Here is a 24727-nt window from a genome sequence, read left to right as displayed (position 1 = left end):
GCAGAGCTGTATGTGTAACCTGCATGTAGCTGTCATTGCTGTCCATTGCCCCTGAAGAAGCCAGAAGACTGGCGAAACATGTCGGGGGACAGCTGTAGATTTTAAATTGCTCTGCGCCTCTCCACTGTATCAGCACCTAGCGGCCAGACATTGATGGTGTTGTGTCGGTCTCACTGTTAAATTAACAGGGCGACTATTGCTGGCTACTGAGTTGGCTGTAACGGTTCCCAACTTTGCTGCTTCCTCCTATCAGCAAAGCCCTGTGTATGTAGAGGGATTAATCACTACTCCCCTACTAGCTTATAAAGTTGTCATTACAACTACACTGTCTGTTACAAGTGAGCCACACATGGTGCTGTGGTAGTGTCATTTTTTCAGTGGAGTTACTAGTAGCAATTTGTGCATAACCATACAAGGTGGGAGATAGTGCACATCTCTCACACTTTCACTGTGCACTGCATGCCACTTACAGTGCAGAGGTGCATTGTGTTTTTAATTTATAATTTCTTGGTCTTGTCCTATTTCAATAAAGAGTATAATTGCACACATGTCAGTACAGTTCAATTTTTAGCGAATTATAATAAAAGTAAGGTATTAATCTGTACCTGGGTCAAGACAGGTTCTATTGCCTAGTTGGGCATCTGTAAATAGTATACCTGCATGTAGCAGAGCTGTATGTGTAACCTGCATGTAGCAGAGCTGTGTACTGTGTAGCAGAGCTGTATGTGTAACCTGCATGTAGCATTGCTTTTTACTGTGTAGCAGAGCTGTATGTGTAACTTGCATGTAGCAGAGCTGTGTACTGTGTAGCAGAGCTGTATGTGTAACCTGCAGGTAGCAGTGCTGTGTACTGTGTAGCAGAGATGTGTGTGTAACCTGCATGTAGCAGAGCTGTGTACTGTGTTACAGAGATGTGTGTGTAACCTGGGAACTATAAAAAAGTGTAAAAATAATAATAATAATTAGATCACCCCCTTTTCCCAAAATGAAAATAAAAGAACTGAAAAAATACACATCATGGGTGTCGCAATGTGTAAAAACACCCATTGTATAAAAATATATTCCCCATACGGCAAACAGCAAAACAGAAAAAAAAAGAGTCCAAATGTCCGATTCGTCGTTTTTGGTCGCTTCATTTCCTACAATTTTTTTTTATAAAAAGTGATCAAAAAGTCTTAAACACCCCAGAATGGTATCAGTGAAAAGTTCAGATTGCCCTGCAAAAAATGAGCCCCACCCAGCTCCGTACACATAATTACAAAAAAGTTATAGGGGTTAAAATATGGCAACAAAAAAAATAAATCAGATTCTGGAAATCTCCTGTCACTCCGAGTTACTCAGAATTGGTAGCCCTAATTAATAAATACATGCAACATGAATGTATATATGCCGCTTCACACAAAACTAGATCACAAGTGTTAGGCCTCTTGCACATAAACGTTGTTGGTCCATTCCGTGCATTAGGGACAGCAATTTGCAGTCCCCAATGCACGGGCAACGTGCGTGCAGCGGCCGGGACAGATCCAGACCTATTCAACATGAATGGGTCCGTGAGCATGTTCTACTTTTTTGCTGTGCGGAGGCACGCCAGAAACACCACGGAAGCACTCTGTAGTGCTTCTATGGGGATCCGATCCGTGTTTCCGTTCCGTTCAAGTGAATGGGTCGACATCACGGATGCGGGATGCACACGGCTGGTGCCCTGTGTATTGCGGAACTGCCGTATGTGGTCCACAATACAACCACAGGCACACAGCGGCCATGTGCAAGAGGCCTTACAAAGATGGGATTTATGGTGCACATCCTCTTATGCTTCCCATATTCCACAGATTTATATCACACAGCTACTTACAGTTGTGCTGATAAGTTTACATTCCCTTGCAGAATTTATGATTTCTTAAAGGGGTATTCTCATCTTCCCTTTTCATACTTGCCTTTCTTGAGCGCGACGTTCACTTCCTGGATTCTTTTCCCGGCCGGGCCGTGCTTGCGCAGAAAACTGAAGATTTTCTCCGGGCCGGGGCTCTCAATATCCTGAACGCGCACACCGCCACGCATGTGCCATAGTGACTTATTCCTGGCCTGTATAGTATAGAGTCGGCGTGCGCGTTCGCGGCTCTGTACTATACTGGCCAGGAAGAAGACATCATGGCGCATGCGCGGTGGCATGCGTGTTCAGGACATTGCACGGCCCGGCGGGATTCGACAGGAGAGGTGGCCGTAACCAGGGGAGACCAAAGACAACATCAGGTAAGAGGTGACTTATTTTCTAAAAAAGGGTGGGAATTGGGTAATAAAATGTATTTAGAAAAATGATCACTGTCAAATCATTAACAGATTTAACAGTGATCAATGTGATAGGAATACCCCTTTAACCATTGTTCAGAGAATATGAATGATAACACGGACACTTTTCTCTAGTTCATGGTTAGTGGTCGGCTGAAGCCATTTATGTCAAACAACTGTGTTTACTCTTTATAAATCATAATCACAACACAAACTCCCCAAATGACCCTGATCAGAAGTTTACACACCCCAGCTCTTAATACCATGTATTGCCCCCTTTAACATCAATGACAGCTTGAAGTCTTTTGTGGTAGTTGTGGATGAGGCTCTTTATTTTCTCAGATGGTAAAACTGCCCATTCTTCCTGTTGAAAATAAAAAAGCAATTCCACCACAGTTTTGCAGGATTTTTATTTACGACATTCGATGTGCGATAAAACTGACTGGTTACTTTTATTCTACAGGTCAGATCGAATCCGGCGATACCTTATATGTATAGTTTTTCTTGCGTTTTAATAGTGATAAAAAAATTAAATAAAAATCTGATTTCTTTTTTTGTCGCCATATTTTGAGCCCTATAACTTTTTTGCAATTATGTGTACGGAGCTGGGTGGGGGCTCATTATTTGCGGGGCAATCTGAACTTTTCACTGATACCATTCTGGGGTGTTTAAGACTTTTTTATCACCTTTTAATTTAAATTTTTGTAGCAAATGAAGCAACCAAAAACGGCGAATCGGACATTTGGACTCTTTTTTTTTCTGTTTTGCTGTTTGCCTTATGGGGAATATATTTTTATACAATGGGTGTTTTTACACATTGCGAAACCCATGATGTGTATTTTTTTAGTTCTTTTATTTTCATTTTGGGAAAAGGGGGGTGATCTGAATTTTTATGTTTATATTTTTTTTACACTTTTTTATAGTTCCCAGGTTACACACACATCTCTGTAACACAGTACACAGCCCTGCTACATGCGGTTAGACACACTGCTCTATATACACAGTACACAGCTCTGCTACATGCAGGTTACACATACAGCTCTTCTACACAGTACACAGCACTGCTACATGCAGGGTACACATACAGATCTGCTACACAGTACACAGCACTGCTACATGCAGGTTACACATACAGCTCTGCTACATGCAGGTTACACATACAGCCCTGCTACACAGTACACAGCTCTGCTACATGCAGGTTACACATACAGCTCTGCTACATGCAGGTTACACATACAGCTCTGCTACACAATACACAGCTCTGCTACATGCAGGTTACACATACAGCTCTGCTACACAGTACACAGCTCTGCTACATGCAGGTTACACATACAGCTCTGCTACACAGTACACAGCTCTGCTACAGCCAGGGTACACATACAGCTCTGCTACATGCAGGTTACACATACAGCTCTGCTACACAGTACACAGCACTGCTACATGCAAGTTAAACATAAAGCTCTGCTACATGCAGGTTACACATACAGCTCTGCTACACAGTACACAGCTCTGCTACATGCAGGTTACACATACAGCTCTGCTACACAGTACACAGCTCTGCTACATGCAGGTAACACATACAGCTCTGCTACACAGTACACAGCTCTGCTACATGCAGGTTACACATACAGCTCTGCTACATGCAGGTTACACATACAGCTCTGCTACACAGTACACAGCTTTGCTAAATGCAGGGTACACAGCTCTGCTACACAGTACACAGCTCTGCTACATGCAGGTTACACATACAGCTCTGCTACACAGTACACAGCTCTGCTACATCCAGGGTACACATACAGCTCTGCTACATACAGGTTACACATACAGCTCTGCTACACAGTACACAGCTCTGCTTCATGCAGGTTACACATACAGCTCTGCTACATGCAGGTTACACATACAGCTCTGCTACACAGTACACAGCTCTGCTACATCCAGGGTACACATACAGCTCTGCTACATGCAGGTTACACATACAGCTCTGCTACACAGTACACAGCTCTGCTACATGCAGGTTACACATACAGCTCTGCTACACAGTACACAGCTCTGCTACATGAGGGTTACACATACAGCTCTGCTACACAGTACACTGCTCTGCTACATGCAGGTTACACATACAGCTCTGCTAAATGCAGGTTACACATACAGCTCTGCTACACAGTACACAGCACTGCAACATGCAGGTTATACATACAGCTTTGCTACACAGTACACAGCTCTGCTACATGCAGGTTACACATACAGCTCTGCTACATGCAGGTTACACATACAGCTCTGCTACACAGTACACAGCACTGCAACATGCAGGTTACACATACAGCTCTGCTACACAGTACACAGCTCTGCTACATGCAGGTTACACATACAGCTCTGCTACATGCAGGTTACACATACAGCTCTGCTACACAGTACACAGCTTTGCTAAATGCAGGGTACACAGCTCTGCTACACAGTACACAGCTCTGCTACATGCAGGTTACACATACAGCTCTGCTACACAGTACACAGCTCTGCTACATCCAGGGTACACATACAGCTCTGCTACATGCAGGTTACACATACAGCTCTGCTACACAGTACACAGCTCTGCTTCATGCAGGTTACACATACAGCTCTGCTACATGCAGGTTACACATACAGCTCTGCTACACAGTACACAGCTCTGCTACATCCAGGGTACACATACAGCTCTGCTACATGCAGGTTACACATACAGCTCTGCTACACAGTACACAGCTCTGCTACATGCAGGTTACACATACAGCTCTGCTACACAGTACACAGCTCTGCTACATGAGGGTTACACATACAGCTCTGCTACACAGTACACTGCTCTGCTACATGCAGGTTACACATACAGCTCTGCTAAATGCAGGTTACACATACAGCTCTGCTACACAGTACACAGCTCTGCTACATGCAGGTTACACATATAGCTCTGCTACATGCAGGGTACACATACAGCTCTGCTACACAGTACACAGCTTTGCTACATGCAGGTTACACATATAGCTCTGCTACATGCAGGGTACACATACAGCTCTGCTACACAGTAGACAGCTCTGCTACATGCAGGTTACACATACAGCTCTGCTACACAGTACACAGCTCTGCTACATGCAGGTTACACATACAGCTCTGCTACATGCAGGTTACACATACAGCTCTGCTACACAGTACACAGCACTGCTACATGCAGGTTACACATACAGCTCTGCTACATGCAGGTTACACATACAGCTCTGCTACACAGTACACAGCACTGCAACATGCAGGTTATACATACAGCTTTGCTACACAGTACACAGCTCTGCTACATGCAGGTTACACATACAGCTCTGCTACATGCAGGTTACACATACAGCTCTGCTACACAGTACACAGCACTGCAACATGCAGGTTACACATACAGCTCTGCTACACAGTACACAGCTCTGCTACATGCAGGTTACACATACAGCTCTGCTACACAGTACACAGCACTGCTTCATGCAGGTTACACATACAGCTCTGCTACACAGTACACAGCTCTACTACATGCAGGTTACACATACAGCTCTGCTACATGCAGGTAACACATACAGCTCTGCTACACAGTACACAGCTCTGCTACATGCAGGTTACACATATAGCTCTGCTACATGCAGGGTACACATACAGCTCTGCTACACAGTACACAGCTCTGCTACATGCAGGTTACACATACAGCTCTGCTACACAGTACACAGCTCTGCTACATCCAGGGTACACATACAGCTCTGCTACATGCAGGTTACACATACAGCTCTGCTACACAGTACACAGCTCTGCTACATGCAGGTTACACATACAGCTCTGCTACATGCAGGTTACACATACAGCTCTGCTACACAGTACACAGCACTGCTACATGCAGGTTACACATACAGCTCTGCTACATGCAGGTTACACATACAGCTCTGCTACACAGTACACAGCACTGCAACATGCAGGTTATACATACAGCTTTGCTACACAGTACACAGCTCTGCTACATGCAGGTTACACATACAGCTCTGCTACATGCAGGTTACACATACAGCTCTGCTACACAGTACACAGCACTGCAACATGCAGGTTACACATACAGCTCTGCTACACAGTACACAGCTCTGCTACATGCAGGTTACACATACAGCTCTGCTACATGCAGGTTACACATACAGCTCTGCTACACAGTACACAGCTTTGCTAAATGCAGGGTACACAGCTCTGCTACACAGTACACAGCTCTGCTACATGCAGGTTACACATACAGCTCTGCTACACAGTACACAGCTCTGCTACATCCAGGGTACACATACAGCTCTGCTACATGCAGGTTACACATACAGCTCTGCTACACAGTACACAGCTCTGCTTCATGCAGGTTACACATACAGCTCTGCTACATGCAGGTTACACATACAGCTCTGCTACACAGTACACAGCTCTGCTACATCCAGGGTACACATACAGCTCTGCTACATGCAGGTTACACATACAGCTCTGCTACACAGTACACAGCTCTGCTACATGCAGGTTACACATACAGCTCTGCTACACAGTACACAGCTCTGCTACATGAAGGTTACACATACAGCTCTGCTACACAGTACACTGCTCTGCTACATGCAGGTTACACATACAGCTCTGCTAAATGCAGGTTACACATACAGCTCTGCTACACAGTACACAGCTCTGCTACATGCAGGTTACACATATAGCTCTGCTACATGCAGGGTACACATACAGCTCTGCTACACAGTACACAGCTCTGCTACATGCAGGTTACACATATAGCTCTGCTACATGCAGGGTACACATACAGCTCTGCTACACAGTAGACAGCTCTGCTACATGCAGGTTACACATACAGCTCTGCTACACAGTACACAGCTCTGCTACATGCAGGTTACACATACAGCTCTGCTACATGCAGGTTACACATACAGCTCTGCTACACAGTACACAGCACTGCTACATGCAGGTTACACATACAGCTCTGCTACATGCAGGTTACACATACAGCTCTGCTACACAGTACACAGCACTGCAACATGCAGGTTATACATACAGCTTTGCTACACAGTACACAGCTCTGCTACATGCAGGTTACACATACAGCTCTGCTACATGCAGGTTACACATACAGCTCTGCTACACAGTACACAGCACTGCAACATGCAGGTTACACATACAGCTCTGCTACACAGTACACAGCTCTGCTACATGCAGGTTACACATACAGCTCTGCTACACAGTACACAGCACTGCTTCATGCAGGTTACACATACAGCTCTGCTACACAGTACACAGCTCTACTACATGCAGGTTACACATACAGCTCTGCTACATGCAGGTAACACATACAGCTCTGCTACACAGTACACAGCTCTGCTACATGCAGGTTACACATATAGCTCTGCTACATGCAGGTTACACATACAGCTCTGCTACACAGTACACAGCTTTGCTACATGCAGGGTACACATACAGCTCTGCTACACAGTACACAGCTCTGCTACATGCAGGTTACACATACAGCTCTGCTACACAGTACACAGCTCTGCTACATCCAGGGTACACATACAGCTCTGCTACATGCAGGTTACACATACAGCTCTGCTACACAGTACACAGCTCTGCTACATGCAGGTTACACATACAGCTCTGCTACATGCAGGTTACACATACAGCTCTGCTACACAGTACACAGCTCTGCTACATGCAGGTTACACATACAGCTCTGCTACATGCAGGTTACACATACAGCTCTGCTACACAGTACACAGCACTGCTACATGCAGGTTACACATACAGCTCTGCTACATGCAGGTTACACATACAGCTCTGCTACACAGTACAGAGCACTGCTACATGCAGGTTACTCATACAGCTCTGCTACACAGTACACAACTCTGCTACATGCAGGTTACACATACAGCTCTGCTACATGGAGATTACACATACAGCTCTGCTACACAGTACACAGCTCTGCTACATGCAGGTTACACATACAGCTCTTCTACACAGTACACGGCACTGAAACATGCAGGTTACACATACAGCTCTGCTACATGCAGGTTACACATACAGCTCTGCTACACAGTACACAGCACTGCAACATGCAGGTTATACATACAGCTCTGCTACACAGTACACAGCTCTGCTACATGCAGGTTACACATACAGCTCTGCTACATGCAGGTTACACATACAGCTCTACTACATGCAGGTTACACATACAGCTCTGCTACACAGTACACAACTCTGCTACATGCAGGTTACAAATACAACTCTGCTTCATGCAGGTAACACATACAGCTCTGCTACACAGTACACAGCTCTGCTACATGCAGGTTACACATACAGCTCTGCTACACAGTACACGGCACTGAAACATGCAGGTTACACATACAGCTCTGCTACATGCAGGTTACACATACAGCTCTGCTACACAGTACACAGCACTGCAACATGCAGGTTATACATACATCTCTGCTACACAGTACACAGCTCTGCTACATGCAGGTTACACATACAGCTCTGCTACATGCAGGTTACACATACAGCTCTGCTACATGCAGGTTACACATACAGCTCTGCTACACAGTAGACAGCTCTGCTACATGCAGGTAACACATACAGCTCTGCTACACAGTACACAGCACTGCTACATGCAGGTTACACATACAGCTCTGCTACACAGTACACAGCTCTACTACATGCAGGTTACACATACAGCTCTGCTACATGCAGGTTACAAATACAGCTCTGCTACACAGTACACAGCTCTGCTACATGCAGGTTACACATACAGCTCTCCTACATGCAGGTTACAAATACAGCTCTGCTACACAGTACAAAGCTCTGCTACATGCAGGTTACACATACAGCTCTGCTACACAATACACAACACTGCTACATGCAGGTTACACACACATCTCTAGTACAGAGCTCTATTTGATGGCTACAGTTCTGTACACTCTACCAGCTGCTGTGCACATCTGACCCCTCCCACACACGTGACTCGTCACATAGTCATGACATCATCATAGGTCCTTTGCCTCTCCAGCAGCTAGCAGCTCTGTCAGGTGAAGAGTGTGTGTAGTAGGGCATATTTTGAGTTAGGGATGACAGAGTTTTGGCTGATGTCTGACGGAGTTTTGGCTGATATCTGACGGAGTTTTGGCTGATGTCTGACGGAGTTTTGGCTGATGTCTGACGGAGTTTTGGCTGATGTCTGACGGAGTTTTGGCTGAGGGACGACAGAGTTTTGGCTGAGGGACGACTGAGTTTTGGCTGAGGGACGACTGAGTTTTGGCTGAGGGACGACTGAGTTTTGGCTGAGGGACGACGGAGTTTTGGATGAGAGACGACGGAGTTTTGGATGAGGGACGACAGAGTTTTGTCTGAGGTCTGATGGAGTTTTGGCTGATGTCTGAGGGAGGACGGAGTTTTGGATGAGGGAGGACGGAGTTTTGCCTGACGGAGGATGGAGTTGTGGATGATGTCTGATGATGTCCTAATATGTATGCCGTATAGGTAAGTAAACTCGGCACCGGGGAGAGTATAGGACTGTGGGACTAAACATAATAGAAACTTGCACAGGTAGACGATGAGAAAATATAGAATTCTGACATATCTGAAATGTTTACATTTGGAGAGCTCCTTTAATCTTCATGAATGCAATCACTTATAAAATCCACCCATATATTAATCTATAAGTTATTCAAAGGTACAACATTGTTTCTTCCTGTTTCCAAATTACAGGGAACATCTAATATAAAATTATATGCTCACAAGAACACATTTATTCAGGTTCTTTTTGTATTTTAACAATTTGCGGACCCCTAATAATATCAAAAGTCACTTCATTAATACAATGCACAGGAAAGTGACATCTTTCTCTGCCGAGTTCCTTCTCTGTTCTCCCCCTCTTCCTCACAGCTCTGTGACGCCGCTGACACTAGACAGCTGAGATCACGAGTGTCACCAATAAGTGTGGTCTCTGGGCACGTGATCCCTGTGACATCCAGACACAGCCTTCACAAAAGTATTTTTTAGTAAATAGAAAACTGAAATATCTTTCTTTTTCTCTTTTTTCTTTCTTTCTCTCTTTTTTTTTGCTTTCTTTCTTTCTCTCTTTTTCTTGCTGGCTCTTTCTCCTTCTCTTTTTTTTTCCGTTCTGTTTCTTTGCCCATTTCTCCTTCTCTCTCTCTTCCATTTTGTTTTTCCTTTTTTATCTCTTTGCCTTTCTCTCTTTCTTTCTTTCATTCTTTCTTTTTCTCTCATTTTATTTTTGTGGTCATAATCAACTCTCTGTCTTTCTTTTTCTTTCTTTCTCTTTTTTTTTCTCTGTCTTTCATTTTTTCTCTGTTTTTCTTTCACTCTCTCTCTCTCTCTCTCTCTCTCTCTCTCTTTCTTTCTTTCTTTCACTTTCTCTCTCTCTGTCTTTCTTTCACTTTCTGACTATCTTTCTTTCTTTCTTTTTCTTTCTTTCTTTCTTTCTTTCTTTCTTTCTTTCTTTCTTTCTTTCTTTCTTTCTTTCTTTCTCTATTTCTCCTTCTTCTCTTTTATTTTCCCTGTTTCTTTGCCCATTTCTCCTTCTCTCTCTTTCATTTTGTTTCTCCTTTTTTTATCTATTTGTCTTTCTTTCTTTCTTTTATTCTTTCTTTCTTTTTCTCTCTTTCATTTTATTTTTGTGGTCATAATCAACTCTGTCTCTTTTTCTTTCTTTCTTTCTTTCTTTCTTTCTTTCTTTCTTTCTTTCTTTCTTTCTTTCTCTTTTTTTCTCTCTCACTCTCTTTCACTTTCTCTCTCTTTCTTTCTTTCTTTCTTTCTTTCTTTCACATTCTCTCTCTCTGTCTTTCTTTCACTTACTGTCTCTCTTACCTTTTTTTTTCTTTCTTTCTTTATCTTGCTCTTTCTTTCTCTCGTCATAAACAAACATTCTAAAATGTTTCAACTTGTGTTAAAACAGTCAAAACGTTTTTCCGCCTGCACAGAGGCTGCACTTCTGTCTATCTGTCCATCCAAGTAGCAATTCATACGCTATTATAAATGATCTTTAAGCAGGTCCAGTTGCCACATGAGGCACCAACAAGTCACTTTGCCTGGGCCAGGGTATTTAGACTGAGGGTGAGGGCAGTGAACTGGACATTTGACCCTGGTAGAGTAAAGTCTATAAAATATGACTTTATCATTACATTTATTATAATAATCATTTTATTTTGAGATACACTAATTTTATGGCATGTACAGATGTGAACAAAACCTACAGTGCTATTCTCTAAGCCAGCATGGTGGCTCAGTAGTTAGCACTAGTGCCTTGCGGTGGTCTTAGGTTTGAATCCAACCAAGGACAACATCTGCATGGAGTTTGTATATTCTCCCTGTGTTTCTGCGGGATGTACTTAGAATGTGTTAATAGCAGTTGAAAATAATGACTCTAAAGTGCTGTGGAATATGTCAGCGCTATAAGTAAGAAAAATAAATTATGACTTTACTGCATATTTACATTTTTGAATCACAAAGATTAAAATTCACTGCAAAAGTGTGCACAGGTGAGTACATTGCAATTGCGGTTATAAAGAAAATAATCATATATAGCTTTTCTAATAATTGCCAATGCCTGTATTATACTCTATGAAAGTGTGTATGTAACTTTAGCTTACTTAAAGAAGTACAGTATCCTTGTAGTCAATTATTTGGGGGCTACTATCTCTCCTTGGAGAGCGCCTTAATAGACGTAAGGAGGCTGGGCCATTCATGCTCCTCTGGAATTCTGGGAAGAAAGGGATGCAAATTAAGCTTTTAACAAGCCCTGCCTCTAATGCTACCAGATGTAAGGCAGCTATCTTATAAGTCAATGTTCAACCCTTTAACTAAACCTTGAGACATGACTCAGATATTAACTAAGCCAGTACCTCATCTGCAGACAGATGTTTCAGGGTGATTTTCCCTCATCAGTGCAGAGCAGAGAGTACATCTGGTGGCATTAGAGCTCATTTGCATTCATTTCTTCTTTTAGACAATGATGCGTTTAACTCCTGATATGCAGAATCTGCACAATTCTAAGAGGAACGTCCACATGGCAGGTGACCTTAAAAACATTTTAAAACTCTGACTCTGACCATCTCTGTTTGGTTCTCTGTGCACATAGTCCACTTATTTCTACTTTCACCTTTAACGCTCAATAAACTATCTGCTTTAAAACTTTGCTCTCTGTGACACAACAAACTTTTATTTAAAGAAGTACCAGAAGTGCCAAGCTTCTTCATCACTAGAGATGTTCAAATCGTTTAAAATTTGATTAACGTTCAATTCGGTCAATCAATTTGATTCATGTTCGAATTGATTCTACCCAAATTGAAAGTGCTGTGCTGGATCCTGAAGATTTCTATCTCTCTCTCAAAAAAAAATGTAGTCTTAGATCCAGCTTGAATTTTTACAAAATTGTAATTGAATCCAATTCGGTTAGAATCGATTCGCTCATCTCTAGTGGTGACAGATCCACTGTCATTGTAAAGTAATATATTTGTAGGTTACTTTCAGAAAATGTTATGTGCTGCTAAATACATTCTGGATGCTGGAGCTGAGATCAGGCACACATGTCTTGTAATGTGAACAGGAGTGGACTGGAGGAGGAGGAAAAAACTAAAAGTAGCCCCATGTTGTAGGCAACCCCGAATTGACAGAAGGTCAATATTATAGTGCAGAACAAAAAAAAAAACGCCTCAGCAGAACAAAATACCACAGTGCAGCACAAAATTCTGCCTACATTAATTAATGCTGAGAGCATCACATCTTTATGGACCTGGCTGGCAGCCCTCTGGGCATCGGACTATTGGGAAATTTCCCTGTGGGTAGTCCGCCCATGACAGTGAGACGAACAGTAGTCACGAGTATTCAGTGCTTGTCTATCCCCCGCAGTCCTATAGAGTTATATGGTGCGGCAGTGGACACCTGCGACCGCTGCTCCACCTGGAGCTCTGTCAGTCGGACCCTCACCTTTATTCTGTATCAAAAACTGCTTCCCGCTTGAAAATAAAATGATCTATTAAGGTTCTGAATCCAATAAATGTTTGCTTGTTACATAAAAACACACATGCCTTTGATGTTCCACTGTTTCTTATCAATAAGAATGAATATACTGGGATGTATATTTCCATCAGTATTTATCATTTTAGGGTTATTGTGTGTATATCTGAAGGATTTTTTAAAATTATTTTTGGACCTTTTACCATCTGTATTGACATACATGTAGATTGGCAGAAGAATAGAAGTATTTTCCATTAAAATGCACATGGCTAAAACTTGAAAGGTGGCCAGGTCAGAAAGAGGGGTAAAGCTTCTGGTCAGGAAGTGGTTAAGTTAAAATTAGATGAAATACTTTAGTTTCCTCTTTTCCTTAGTGAATATTGGTATGCACTGTTTTGCTTTCACAGAATTTTTGATGCAGCTCCGCTCATGGATGTGACCCGTCGGCTCTGGTAATTATTTTCTATACTACAGAATATTGAACAACCAGCGATCCAGACACATATATTGTTGGCTCTACAGATGTTTTCAGTGCTCCACTGGCTAAACCGTTCTTAGATGTTAAGGTTTGCACAGTGACAGTAAGATTAAGGGTATGGCCAGACATTGTGGCTGGCGTCGTAAGGATGTGTCTTGGACATGTGCAGCCAGCCACTCTGCCTGGCTATACTCTTGGAGTACCTTTTTAGTATACTGGGCTGGGATACACAATCTGCAGCCTGCAATGATGTTTAGTGCAGCCCATGACCCTCGTGAGAAAGAGAATGTTGTTGGTGTCCAGATTTTACAGAAAGATGTCGCTGTCAAAGTCCAGACAGAACCTTCAAATGAACTAACGGGGTCTGTGTTTGGGATGTGTCCTGGTGGTAAGGGTGTCACTGTCAGATAGGTGCGGGCCCCACCTCTGGGACCAGCTCGTACAGCTTATGTCCAGAATAGAACCCTAAAAGTGAAGGAGAGCACACAGCGCAAGTGAGGCCACTCTCCATTTACTTCTAAGGGAGGTCTGATAATAGCTGAGTGCTGGCTTGTCTGTTTCCTGGACTCCCATAGAAGTGAATGGAGAGGTGGCTGTTATTGCATGGTGTGCTCTCCATTCACTTCTATGGGAGTTCCGAAAATAGTCAAGGGCGCTCCCCTTTGTTTTGGGTCCCGTTTTGGAGATAGAAGTGGGTCTCAGAGTTGGGACCTGCACCTATCTGACATTGGTGGCATATCCTAGCAATATACCACCAACGTCTGAGGTGACACAACCCCTTTAATGGTAATTATATCTGTTAAGGCGGTACTGTAAGTTTCACTATTTTCAGGGCACATTGTTGGTGACAGTTATTGGGTCACTTTCAGATATAATGTACCCACAGATGATAGTTGCTAGGAGGACTCTTCAATAGGTAATTCATGCAGAAAAATTGCGGCACACTTCTTACAAGTATTAATGCGAAGACAGCTTTATTGTAGATCAATATAAGGTGACAAGAAAGGCAAGAAATCTGTTCCTTCTCGGCAAAAGGAGATAAAAAGGTACTGTAAATCCAAAAATCTAGTAGATTCAAAATAGTTAGTCCATATACAAAGACAGTGTATCCCCTTTCAGCATAGATAAATAGACGTAGCATCAGATTCAAATAGGCTGCAATATTTCGGCCAACATTAAGATCAATGACAAGCTGAATCTATAGTAGGAATAAGAGGGATCATCAATCGCAGCAGCCCTGCAGAAGGAATGCCTTTCGGGGCCTATTTACCTTAGTTTGAATGAAGCAATGATCCATTCAAGACCAATATTAGACCGCCACATCAGACCCCAATATCAGACCCCTGTATCAGACCTCATATCAGACCCCCATATCAGACCCACATATCGGACCTCAGATCAGACCAAAAATAATGAACCTACCTCTCTGGACAGCACCGCCACTCTGCACATCCAGCACTCTTCCTCAATTCTCTGCTCCATGTTCTTCTCTGGCTCACGCTGCACATTGACCTGATGTTGCACAGTATCAGGTCATAGTGTGCGGACTACATCCTGATGCTGTATGCAGTGCAAAGCGGTGCCCGGAGAAGCCCAGGGAGCAGTGAGTACAGCCAGCGCTAGCAGCACTTCACTCACCACTCCCCGCACCTACAACATGCTAGTGAGTGCTTCCGTTATGGAAGAGTTCACTAGTATTTACTTTAAAATACTTTATTATTTTTCTTCACTTTCTGGAAAAAAGTGCGTCTTATAAAGTGAAAAATATGGTAAATTGTCTTAATAGGAGAGCCCCCTTTAAATTCTCAGTACCTCTTTTTTTTTTTTTATTTAGTTTCAGGACTATCTACAAATGCCTAAGTATTTTTAGTTTATAAATAGCCATATTCACCAAGCTATCAATACTGCTTAACATTTCTCTAGAATAAGAAAGCCATTGAATTTTTCTTGTAGCCTTTACAAGGTGTACAATGGATATGTATAACACTGCCCAAAATGTCATTGCCTTTCCTTCAACTGTAAACTGCACAAATCAATGACAGTCACAATGAACCCTATTCCTTTCAGCTCATAAAAACTTTTTCAAATACTCTGCAGAGAATGTAATTTCCCCCCCCCCCAAAAAAATATGAAAATTATCTCTGCTTGGTACCAGAGACAATGCTTTTTTTTTTCTAAAAGAGAGCTAATTTTCATACATTTATGTGAAACATTGCATGGCCTATAAGACTCCTTGTGCCTACTATGTGGGCTCCATAAGAAGAAATAATAACCTGGATCCCAACATCAGTAAAATTGTCTGGTTTATTGTGACAACCCACCATTGACTCTTGATCCCTCCCATGCCTTACTCCCAATTCGCGTAAATGATGGGCATTATGGATGTCCTCAATCTAAAAAAAAATTTAGATTATTTTTACTTTTTAATGCGCTTTTCCATGCTAATGCTGCCACCCAGGATAGAAGGGTATTTGTTTTCTCCTTCAAGCCCTTTCCATGACTCATGGTCCAAGTCCCCACACCATGTTCGCCAACAATACAGTTCCTTAGAAACTGGAGTTTTGCATGGGCTTTAGCAATGGGGATTGTACCAGCCATAGCTGGGCACTCTCTTTCCATGTGCCTAATTGCAGCCTAATGGTCTGCCTCTAAGATGTTTGATTATATGCTGATGATTTTTGGATGAATATAAATGTCATTGATATTTGTTACATTGGTGGTTATTGTCCGCCACTGTACAACTGCTTCGGATGGGCACAGGAGCTTCTCCCCTCACCCCTTGTCTGTTGCAGTTCCTGCGGTCTGGCAGTGGCCCAGGTGGCAGTGTCCTGTGTGTCTTTTAATGGGGCTGTGCACCTTTTGGGGGAGGATTTTGGCAACGTCCCTCCTGTGCAGACCTTCAAATGAAAGCATACTTGCCTGCTGCTCGTCGCTAGCTCCCGACTCCTTCACTTCATGACTTGAGATTCTTGGCAAATACATTTTGTGCAAAATTATTTGTGCCTGTCTGCCGGCGTCAAGGCGATCTTTCTAGGACAGGAACCTAACACTAAATACTACTGGCCGCCCTAAAATACAGGGAATGCTGGTTCCACATGCATGCTGGGCCACTCTGCCTTTTGGTGCCATAATGGCCTTCATTAAATCCAGGGAATGCAGGTCCAACATGCATGCTGAGCCAGCTCTCATTCTATGCCTGAGCAATAGTTTTAATAGCTTGCTAGATCCTGCAAAGTTGCTATAATCTGCCTGTCTGCCTGTGTACCAACTTTTTCATGATTCCCAGATGCTGACCCTCAGTCGCCTGACCTAACCCATGCCTGATCACCTTACTGACCCTGTGCTGCCTGTCCCGACCTTTCATGGATTCGCACAAACTATGTCTGCCCTGACCTCAGCCTCTTTCTGACTACAAGCTCTGTCTGGTCCCTTGGTGCTTCGCATCAGTGTCTATGACCCCCGCTTGTCAGCTATCGATCAACCATACCAAAGGTAGCAGCCTGGTGGTTTCCCTGAATACCAGAGGATTGCCAGTATAACGCCCTTAGATTTATCCCAAAGTCAAACCGGTTGATTGGCGCAGCGAGTATGCTAGGAGTAAAGAAAGATATTGCTGCCGGTGATCTAGGATTTACAAAATCTCATACTTACAGTAGCCACTTACATTTCTATGCTCCAGTGCTGTATTTAACAAGTAAATCTGAAGGCATCAACCTATGATATGCTGGTCGCAGGCAGTATATTTTTGCTGTTGACGGACCATGGCATCAGTAAACAGATCCTATTAATTTCTATGGGCTGAATTGCTGCTGCATCTGTGAATGTTCTGTAGGAAAGGGCTTTTGAAGTCTGTTTATCACCTGGGATCCTATAGGAGCATTGTCAGTGTAAAATTATGGAAGCCCTAGAATTCTTCTCCTAAATTGCATTTTTAGCCAAATATATACCGGTATTTATATTTTTCTTACAGAATTACAGAACTTCCATCAGTCTTGATAAAATTAACTCATTTTAAGGTATTCAATAAAGAAAAGGAAAATTAACCAACATTTTTCCAATTTTTTTTTTTTTTTTTTAGAAAACAACAGGCTACACTTTGGACTTCAGAAGAAAGCCAACTTACAGAAATGTTAAAGTGCAATCTTTCTGTGGTGATAGATGAGGAGCCTCCCTCTATCTCTATAAGGAATGTTGGTTCATGCACTTTACTGTCCTTGGCTTTTATCATTGGGGCTCCAGGAAACATATCAGTAATGTGGAGCATATGTAGAAAGCTGAAGAACAGATCTGCCACTGTGCTGTTAATCGGAAACCTGGCACTTGCAGACTTTCTCATTCTACTACCTCTGCCTATTTGGATATACACATTTGCTGTCGAAAATTGGGTTTTTGGACTTGTGTTTTGCAAGATTTTGGTATATATGATATATTCTAGTTTGTATGCCAGTGTATTCCTCATAACTCTTTTGAGCATAGAGCGGTTTTTGGCTGTGTTTCGACCATTTCATCTGCAGAGATGGTCCAGACACCGGGTTTTTAAGAAAATTCCCATTTTCATTTGGATAACATCTGCACTTCTTGGTATTCACTCTCTTCCGTTCTATGATCCAAATCAAAGTCAACAACCCTTCAAGTGCATTCTACATGAATATGCCAATGATACTCAAAAGGTAATCTTTATACTTTTGGAGACCTTTGTTGGATTTTTGGTCCCATTCTGCATTATTGTCTTGTGCTATATCTGCTTATGGAGAAAACTCAGAGAAATGAAATTTGTTGGTAAACGTAAATCAGACAAAATGATCCTCATTGTGGTGGGCACGTATGTTATATGTTGGATTCCATACCACATATTCAACATTGCGGATATCATCTCTGTTTTACTGGGCGACTGCAGTCTAATGAGAACTTTGGACATTGGTGGCACAGTTTCGGGGGCTTTGGTCTTTATAAACAGCTGTTTGAATCCTGTTTTTTATTTTTATTATGCATTTAGAATAAAAAGCCCTAAAAAGAGCATCAAGCTAAAGATGCTTTTCGAGAACATTGGAGGAATGGAGACAGAACAGAAGCCAAGTGAAAATACTGAAAATACCGTAGAGAGAACGCAGAACAGTGCTGTGGTTACCACTGACTTTCATACGGCTTAATTAATGCTCTACCTGCAGTGATACTATCTCTCCTGGAGTTGACCCACAGTTCAAGTGTCACAAGTTTCTGCACACATCATATTTGCTCTGAAGAATAGTGCTACGTGCAGCACACCGGACTCCTCAGTGGAACCCAACAGACTTCATTAAAAGTTGATGGGATCCATTGGGCACTGGTGGTGTCCAATGTGCCGCAGTTCCAAAAGAACATTGTGCCTTCTGTTATATACAAAAGCCACAATGTAGATGTGAACAGAGTCTAAAAGTATTACAAACATAAAATGCAAAACACAAAAAGTAGAATAACTTAAGAGGTATTCCTATCTGTGATATTTATGGCATGCCAACGGGATATGCCAAAAATGTTCAAAAAGTGCTGATTCCACCTTTGGCATCTGCTCTCAAAAACAGGTCCCCGTCTCACTGTCTACATGAATGGACAGGTGGTGGCACATGTGGAGCTCTCCATTTACTTCTGTTGTAGTTTTGAAAATAGCGACTCAGCATACTTACTTGGCAATTTTCAGTACTTCCACAGAAGAAAATAGAGATAGTGTAACGTGCGCCGACACTTCTCCATTCATGGCAGCTGCAAAATGGTGCCCCGTTTTCCAGATAGAAATTTGGCCCAGAGGTGGGAGACACACCTATTGGACATGGCATAAATGTTCCTGATACCCCTTTAATCCAATTGTTTGCACTTTGCATTTTTTTTTTTTACATTTTTTGGTGAAATAACCAAAAATTACTAATGTCAGCGAAGTCGGTCATAAATTAAGCATATGAAAACTATTCTACCATGTTGGCTAATAAAGTATTACGTGTTATATACAGCATTTTCATTTGTTTTCAGTGCTATTTTGTAGCTTTTTGTGTCTTTTATGTAAAAAAACCGGATGTTACTTTAAAGTCTATGGTAAAATAGTATACATACATTGGCTTGTGTTATAAGAAATACAGTACAATAAAATGTATGTAATTTTTAAATGTACTTTAAAATGCAGACAAAACAGCATATAAAGCACAAAAAATGTTGTTGATGGAGATGTGAGCAGCACAATCTGGGAGACACAGAACCTTGTATGTTTCGGCACCTATAGTAAACTTCACAAGGGAATGTACAGTATCAGCAGAAAATAACTATTTAAATCATATTATTGTAATTGTTTAGGTCATTGCTTGATTAAAATCCCTCACCCAGACCTCTGATTGGAGGATGAGCTACAGCCCTGATTGGTTGGGCATCCCTCCTCTCTGATAGGCCAACCAACCATGGCTTGGCTGGATGGCAAGGCAACCTTCCAGGAATAGGAGATTGGCTGGCACACTAGCCGCTCCTGATCTTCCACAGCGCCACTGCATGGATGGCGGCGGTGGCTGGGTGGAGAGATAGGCAATGCTGGATTGTGGTTAGGTAATAACAGGTTCATGACAGCGGGATAATAAAACTTTAAGCGGTATGCATCTTTCCTGCCATTCCCTGGTAGGGGCTGCACTCCATCATTTCCTGGAGACTGTAATAATCTTGGATATTTCTCTGTCAATTGACTCTCATTCATTTCAGCTGTCATAATGCACACACACCATGCTGCATTCTATATAAGAAATGTAGGAATGAAATGCGTGTCTCCAGTATGGCTATACCAAGGGAGGTTTCAGGAACCCAAAATGAATGGCTGCAGCATTTAAGAAACTGACAATTTTTTCTCTTCTGCAGACATATAATTTAGGAAAACACATAAAGTACTAGCTTTTAAAGTACTAGTTTTGCTTGCTCTTCCATTTGTTCACCACATCACATGCTGCAATTAGTAACATAATTCTGGCATAATATGATAAGTAAGTTTCCCTCTTGGGCTTCAAATGTGTTCTACACGGTCAAGTCACATTATTATGACCACTTCCTATTTTTGACGTCGACAGCCTGTAGTTCATGAAAGAGTTCACGTGTGGTGAGCTGGCTCGGTGGGTATATAAGGTGCGTGATAGACTGTCTGCATACATATCCCTCATTGGTGTCATGGGTAAATGGGCGAATTATCCGAGCTGCAGAAAGGGATGTATTTCTAAAACTGTGCAGTGTGTGAACTGTTTGCGTGCTGCTGTGGTGAAAGATTATAATGGGTGGATAAACGGCACCATTGTGAATACTATATTTTTCGCCCTATAAGACGCACCGGCCCATAAGATGCACCTAAGTTTTTGAGGAGGAAAATAAGAAAAAAAATATTTTTAACCAAAAGGTCTGCTTTTGAACTAATGGTGGTCTGTGCATGACACTATTATGGGGGATCTGTGGATGACGCACTGTTATAGAGGGGATCTGTGGATGGCACTGTTAGGGGGGATCTGTGGATGGCACTGTTAGGGGGGATCTGTGGATGGCACTGTTAGGGGGGGATCTGTGGATGGCACTGTTATGTGGGGATCTGTCGATGGCACTTTTCATGGGGAGGGGCATCTGGGGATGGCACTATTATGGGGTAGGGATCTGTGGATGGCACTATTATGGGGTGGGGGATCTGTGGATGGCACTATTATGGGGTGGAGGATCTGTGGGTGACACTGTTAGGAGGGAGATCTGTGGATGACACTGCTATATATGTGTCACCCACAGATTCCCCCCATAACATTGTCCCCCAATACACCGGGCCCCGCCGCTCACAACAGTATTTCTAAACAGTAATCCTTAACCTCTTAATAACTTTAACTAAAGTTGCGTTCTCCCCTGTATCAGCACTTACTAACTAGCATCCGGAGCAGGCAGAGGCTGGCAGCGTAACGTCACTCGCTGACGTCGCGCGCCTGCTCCGCCTGCTCCATTCATAAAGTGGGAGGAGCAGGCGCGCGACATCAGTGAGTGACGTTACGCTGCCAGCCGCTCTGCCTGCTCCGGATGCTAGTTAGTAAGTGCTGATACAGGGGAGAGCGCAACTTTAGTTAAAGTTATTAAGAGGTTAAGGATTACTGTTTAGAAATACTGCTGTGAGCGGCGGGGCCCGGTGTAAGAGTACAGTGACTGCACCGGGCACAGCCGCAAGTTACCGGACTTGGTGCCGTGATGGCACCAAGCCCCTCCTCCCTCCCCGCTGATACATCGCAGTCTGAGATGCTGCAGCATCCCAGACTGCGATGCAAAATGGCAGCATTCGCCCCATAAGACGCAGGGGCATTCCCCCCCCACTTTTGGGGGGGGGAAGTGCGTCTTATGGGGCAAAAAATACGGTAAGTGATGTGGAAACTGCGGAAACCACATGCCATTGATGTGAGAGGTGAACATCGGCTACGAAGGTGTGCGAGGGCTGACCGACAAGCTACAGTGGACCAGCTCACTGCCAAAATGAACAAGGTGCTACCAGATGTGTGCCTAAAACAACAGTTCAGTGAACACTACTGTTAATGGGGCTCCAAAGCAGATGGATGGTCAACCACCTCTGCTAATGAAGTTGCATAGGCAGAAAAGGCTTCAATTTTCTAATTTATAGGATCTGGAGCTCTGCTGTTTGGCAAAGGATTATCATCTCTGATGAGTCACATTTTCTGCTTCATCAAACGGATGGACGTTGGCGTGTCAGATGAGAAACATCAGAAAACAAACACCTGGCAACAATTGCTGGAAGAACTCAAGATGCTTGTGGCAGTTATGGTCTGAAGAATGTTTTTGTTGCATTCTCTGGGCCCACTCAGGCATGTGGAGGAACCGATTTGGGTATGAATCCATCTTTGCAGATCATGTACACCCATACATGCTGATTGCCCTTCCTGGGGCAGGTGGGATCTTCAAGCAAGACAATGCGACATGTAACACAGCTAGAAATGTCCGACATTGGTTGGAAGAGCATGACCAGACCTGAACCCAATTGAGGATCCGTGGGAACACCTCAATTGTTTTGTTCACTCAATGGATCCTCCCCATGGACCATCGAGCAGCTATGGGATGCACTGCAGTCAGCATGGCTTCAGTTACCTGTGACAACCTACTAGAACCTAATTGAGTAATTCCCAATCTGTCTAGCTACTGTCTTGCTACACACAGAGATTATTCTGGATATTAGCTGGTGGTGATTATAGTGTGACTTGAATGTGTATTACTTACAGTGCTGCCCATAATTATTCATACCCCTGGCAAATTTTAACTTAAAGTTTTTTTTATTCAACCAGCAAGTAATTTTTTGATGGGAAATGACATAGGTGTCTCCCAAAAGATAATAGGACGATGTACAAGAGGCATTATTGTGGAAAAAAAACACATTTCTCAGCTTTTATTTACATTTGAGCAAAAAGTGTCCAGTCCCTTCTCAATAATCAATAGAAAAGCCTTTATTGGCTATTACAGCAATCAAATGCTTCCTATAATTGCATACCAGCTTTTTGCATGTCTCCACAGGTATTTTTGCCCATTCATCTTTAGCAATGAGCTCCAAATCTTTCAGGTTGGAGGGTCTTCTTGCCATCACCCTGATCTTTAGCTCCCTCCACAGATTCTCAATTGGATTCATGTCTGGACTCTGGCTGGGCCACTCCAAAACGTTAATGTTGTTGTCTGCTAACCATTTCTTCACCACTTTTGCTGTGTGTTTTGGGTCATTGTCATGCTGAAATGTCCACTGGTGCCCAAGGCCAAGTTTCTCTGCAGACTGCCTGATGTTGTCGTTGATAATCCCCATGTATTGCTCTTTTTTCATGGTGCCGTTTACTGTGATTAGGTTCCCTGGTCCATTGGCTGAAAAACACCGCCAAAGCATTAGGTTCCCACCACCATGTTTGACAGTGGGGATGGTGTTCTTTGGATTGAAGGCTTCTCCTTTTTTACGCCAAATGAAGGAAACTTTTGTTTCATCTGACCATAACACAGAAGACCAAAAGTCTTCTTCTTTGTCCAGATGAGCTTTTGCAAAGGCCAAGCGAGCTTTTGTGTGCCTTATCTGGAGAAGTGGCGTCCTCCTTGGTCTGCATCCGTGGAACCCAGCAGTGTGCAGTGTCCGTTGTATTGTCTGCCTTGAGACATTGCCACCAGCAGAGCCCAGATTCACCAGGATGGCCTTGGTGGTGATCCTTGGATTCTTTTTCACCTGTCTAACTATCCTCCTGGCCAGCACAGGTGTCATTTTTGGCTTCCGACCACATCCTCTGAGATTTTCCACAGTGCGGAACATCTTGTATTTTTTAATAATACTTTGCACTGTAGCCACTGGAAATTGAAAACATTTAGAAATGGCCTTGTAGCCCTTTCCTGACTTGTGAGCAGCCACAATGCGCACTGAGCTCCTTTATCTTAGCCATGACTGTCCACAAACCAACTGCAGAGAGCTGCTGTTTTTCACCTGTTGAGTTGATTAAAACAGCTGTTCCCAATTAATCAGGGTAATTAGGATGCTTTCGAACAGCTCGGACTATTTGGAATGGTATAGAACTTTTTATTTTCCCATAGACTGTGACAGTTTGTGAAGGGTATGAATAATTTTGGACTGGACACTTTTTGCTCAAATGTAAATAAAAGCTGAGAAATGTTTTTTTTCCCACAATAATGCCTCTTGTACATCGTCTTATTATCTTTTGGGAGACACCTATGTCATTTCCCGTCAAAAAATTACTTGCTGGTTGAAAAGTCAAAATTTGCCAGGTGTATGAATAATTATGGGCAGCACTGTATATGTTTTGTTTTTATTATAAACATATTCGTAAACATTTTATGCATTTTCTTGTTGAGGGGGAGGTTCTTAGGGGGTTAAATATTCCTAGAATGATACATTTCAGCAACTCCTGT

General features: G+C 42.9%; 1 protein-coding gene and 1 long non-coding RNA gene across 2 annotated transcripts in view; one reads left to right on the top strand and one right to left on the bottom strand.

Annotated features, from left to right (window-relative positions):
• Nucleotides 1-24727, bottom strand: part of LOC120981025 — a 76934-nt gene that overhangs the window by 22186 nt on the left and 30021 nt on the right. The window lies entirely within an intron of this gene.
• On the top strand, nucleotides 13710-19140 carry LOC120981024 (leukotriene B4 receptor 1-like). Its single transcript, XM_040410477.1, has 2 exons — nucleotides 13710-13784; nucleotides 17889-19140. Exon 2 carries the CDS (start codon nucleotides 17938-17940, stop codon nucleotides 18958-18960), a length of 1023 nt encoding a protein of 340 aa, XP_040266411.1. The 5' UTR covers nucleotides 13710-13784; nucleotides 17889-17937; the 3' UTR covers nucleotides 18961-19140.

Source organism: Bufo bufo, chromosome 10, assembly GCF_905171765.1.
Source record: "Bufo bufo chromosome 10, aBufBuf1.1, whole genome shotgun sequence".
Classification (NCBI taxonomy): Eukaryota; Metazoa; Chordata; class Amphibia; order Anura; family Bufonidae; genus Bufo; species Bufo bufo.
This window is presented reverse-complemented; position numbering and strand designations above follow the sequence as displayed.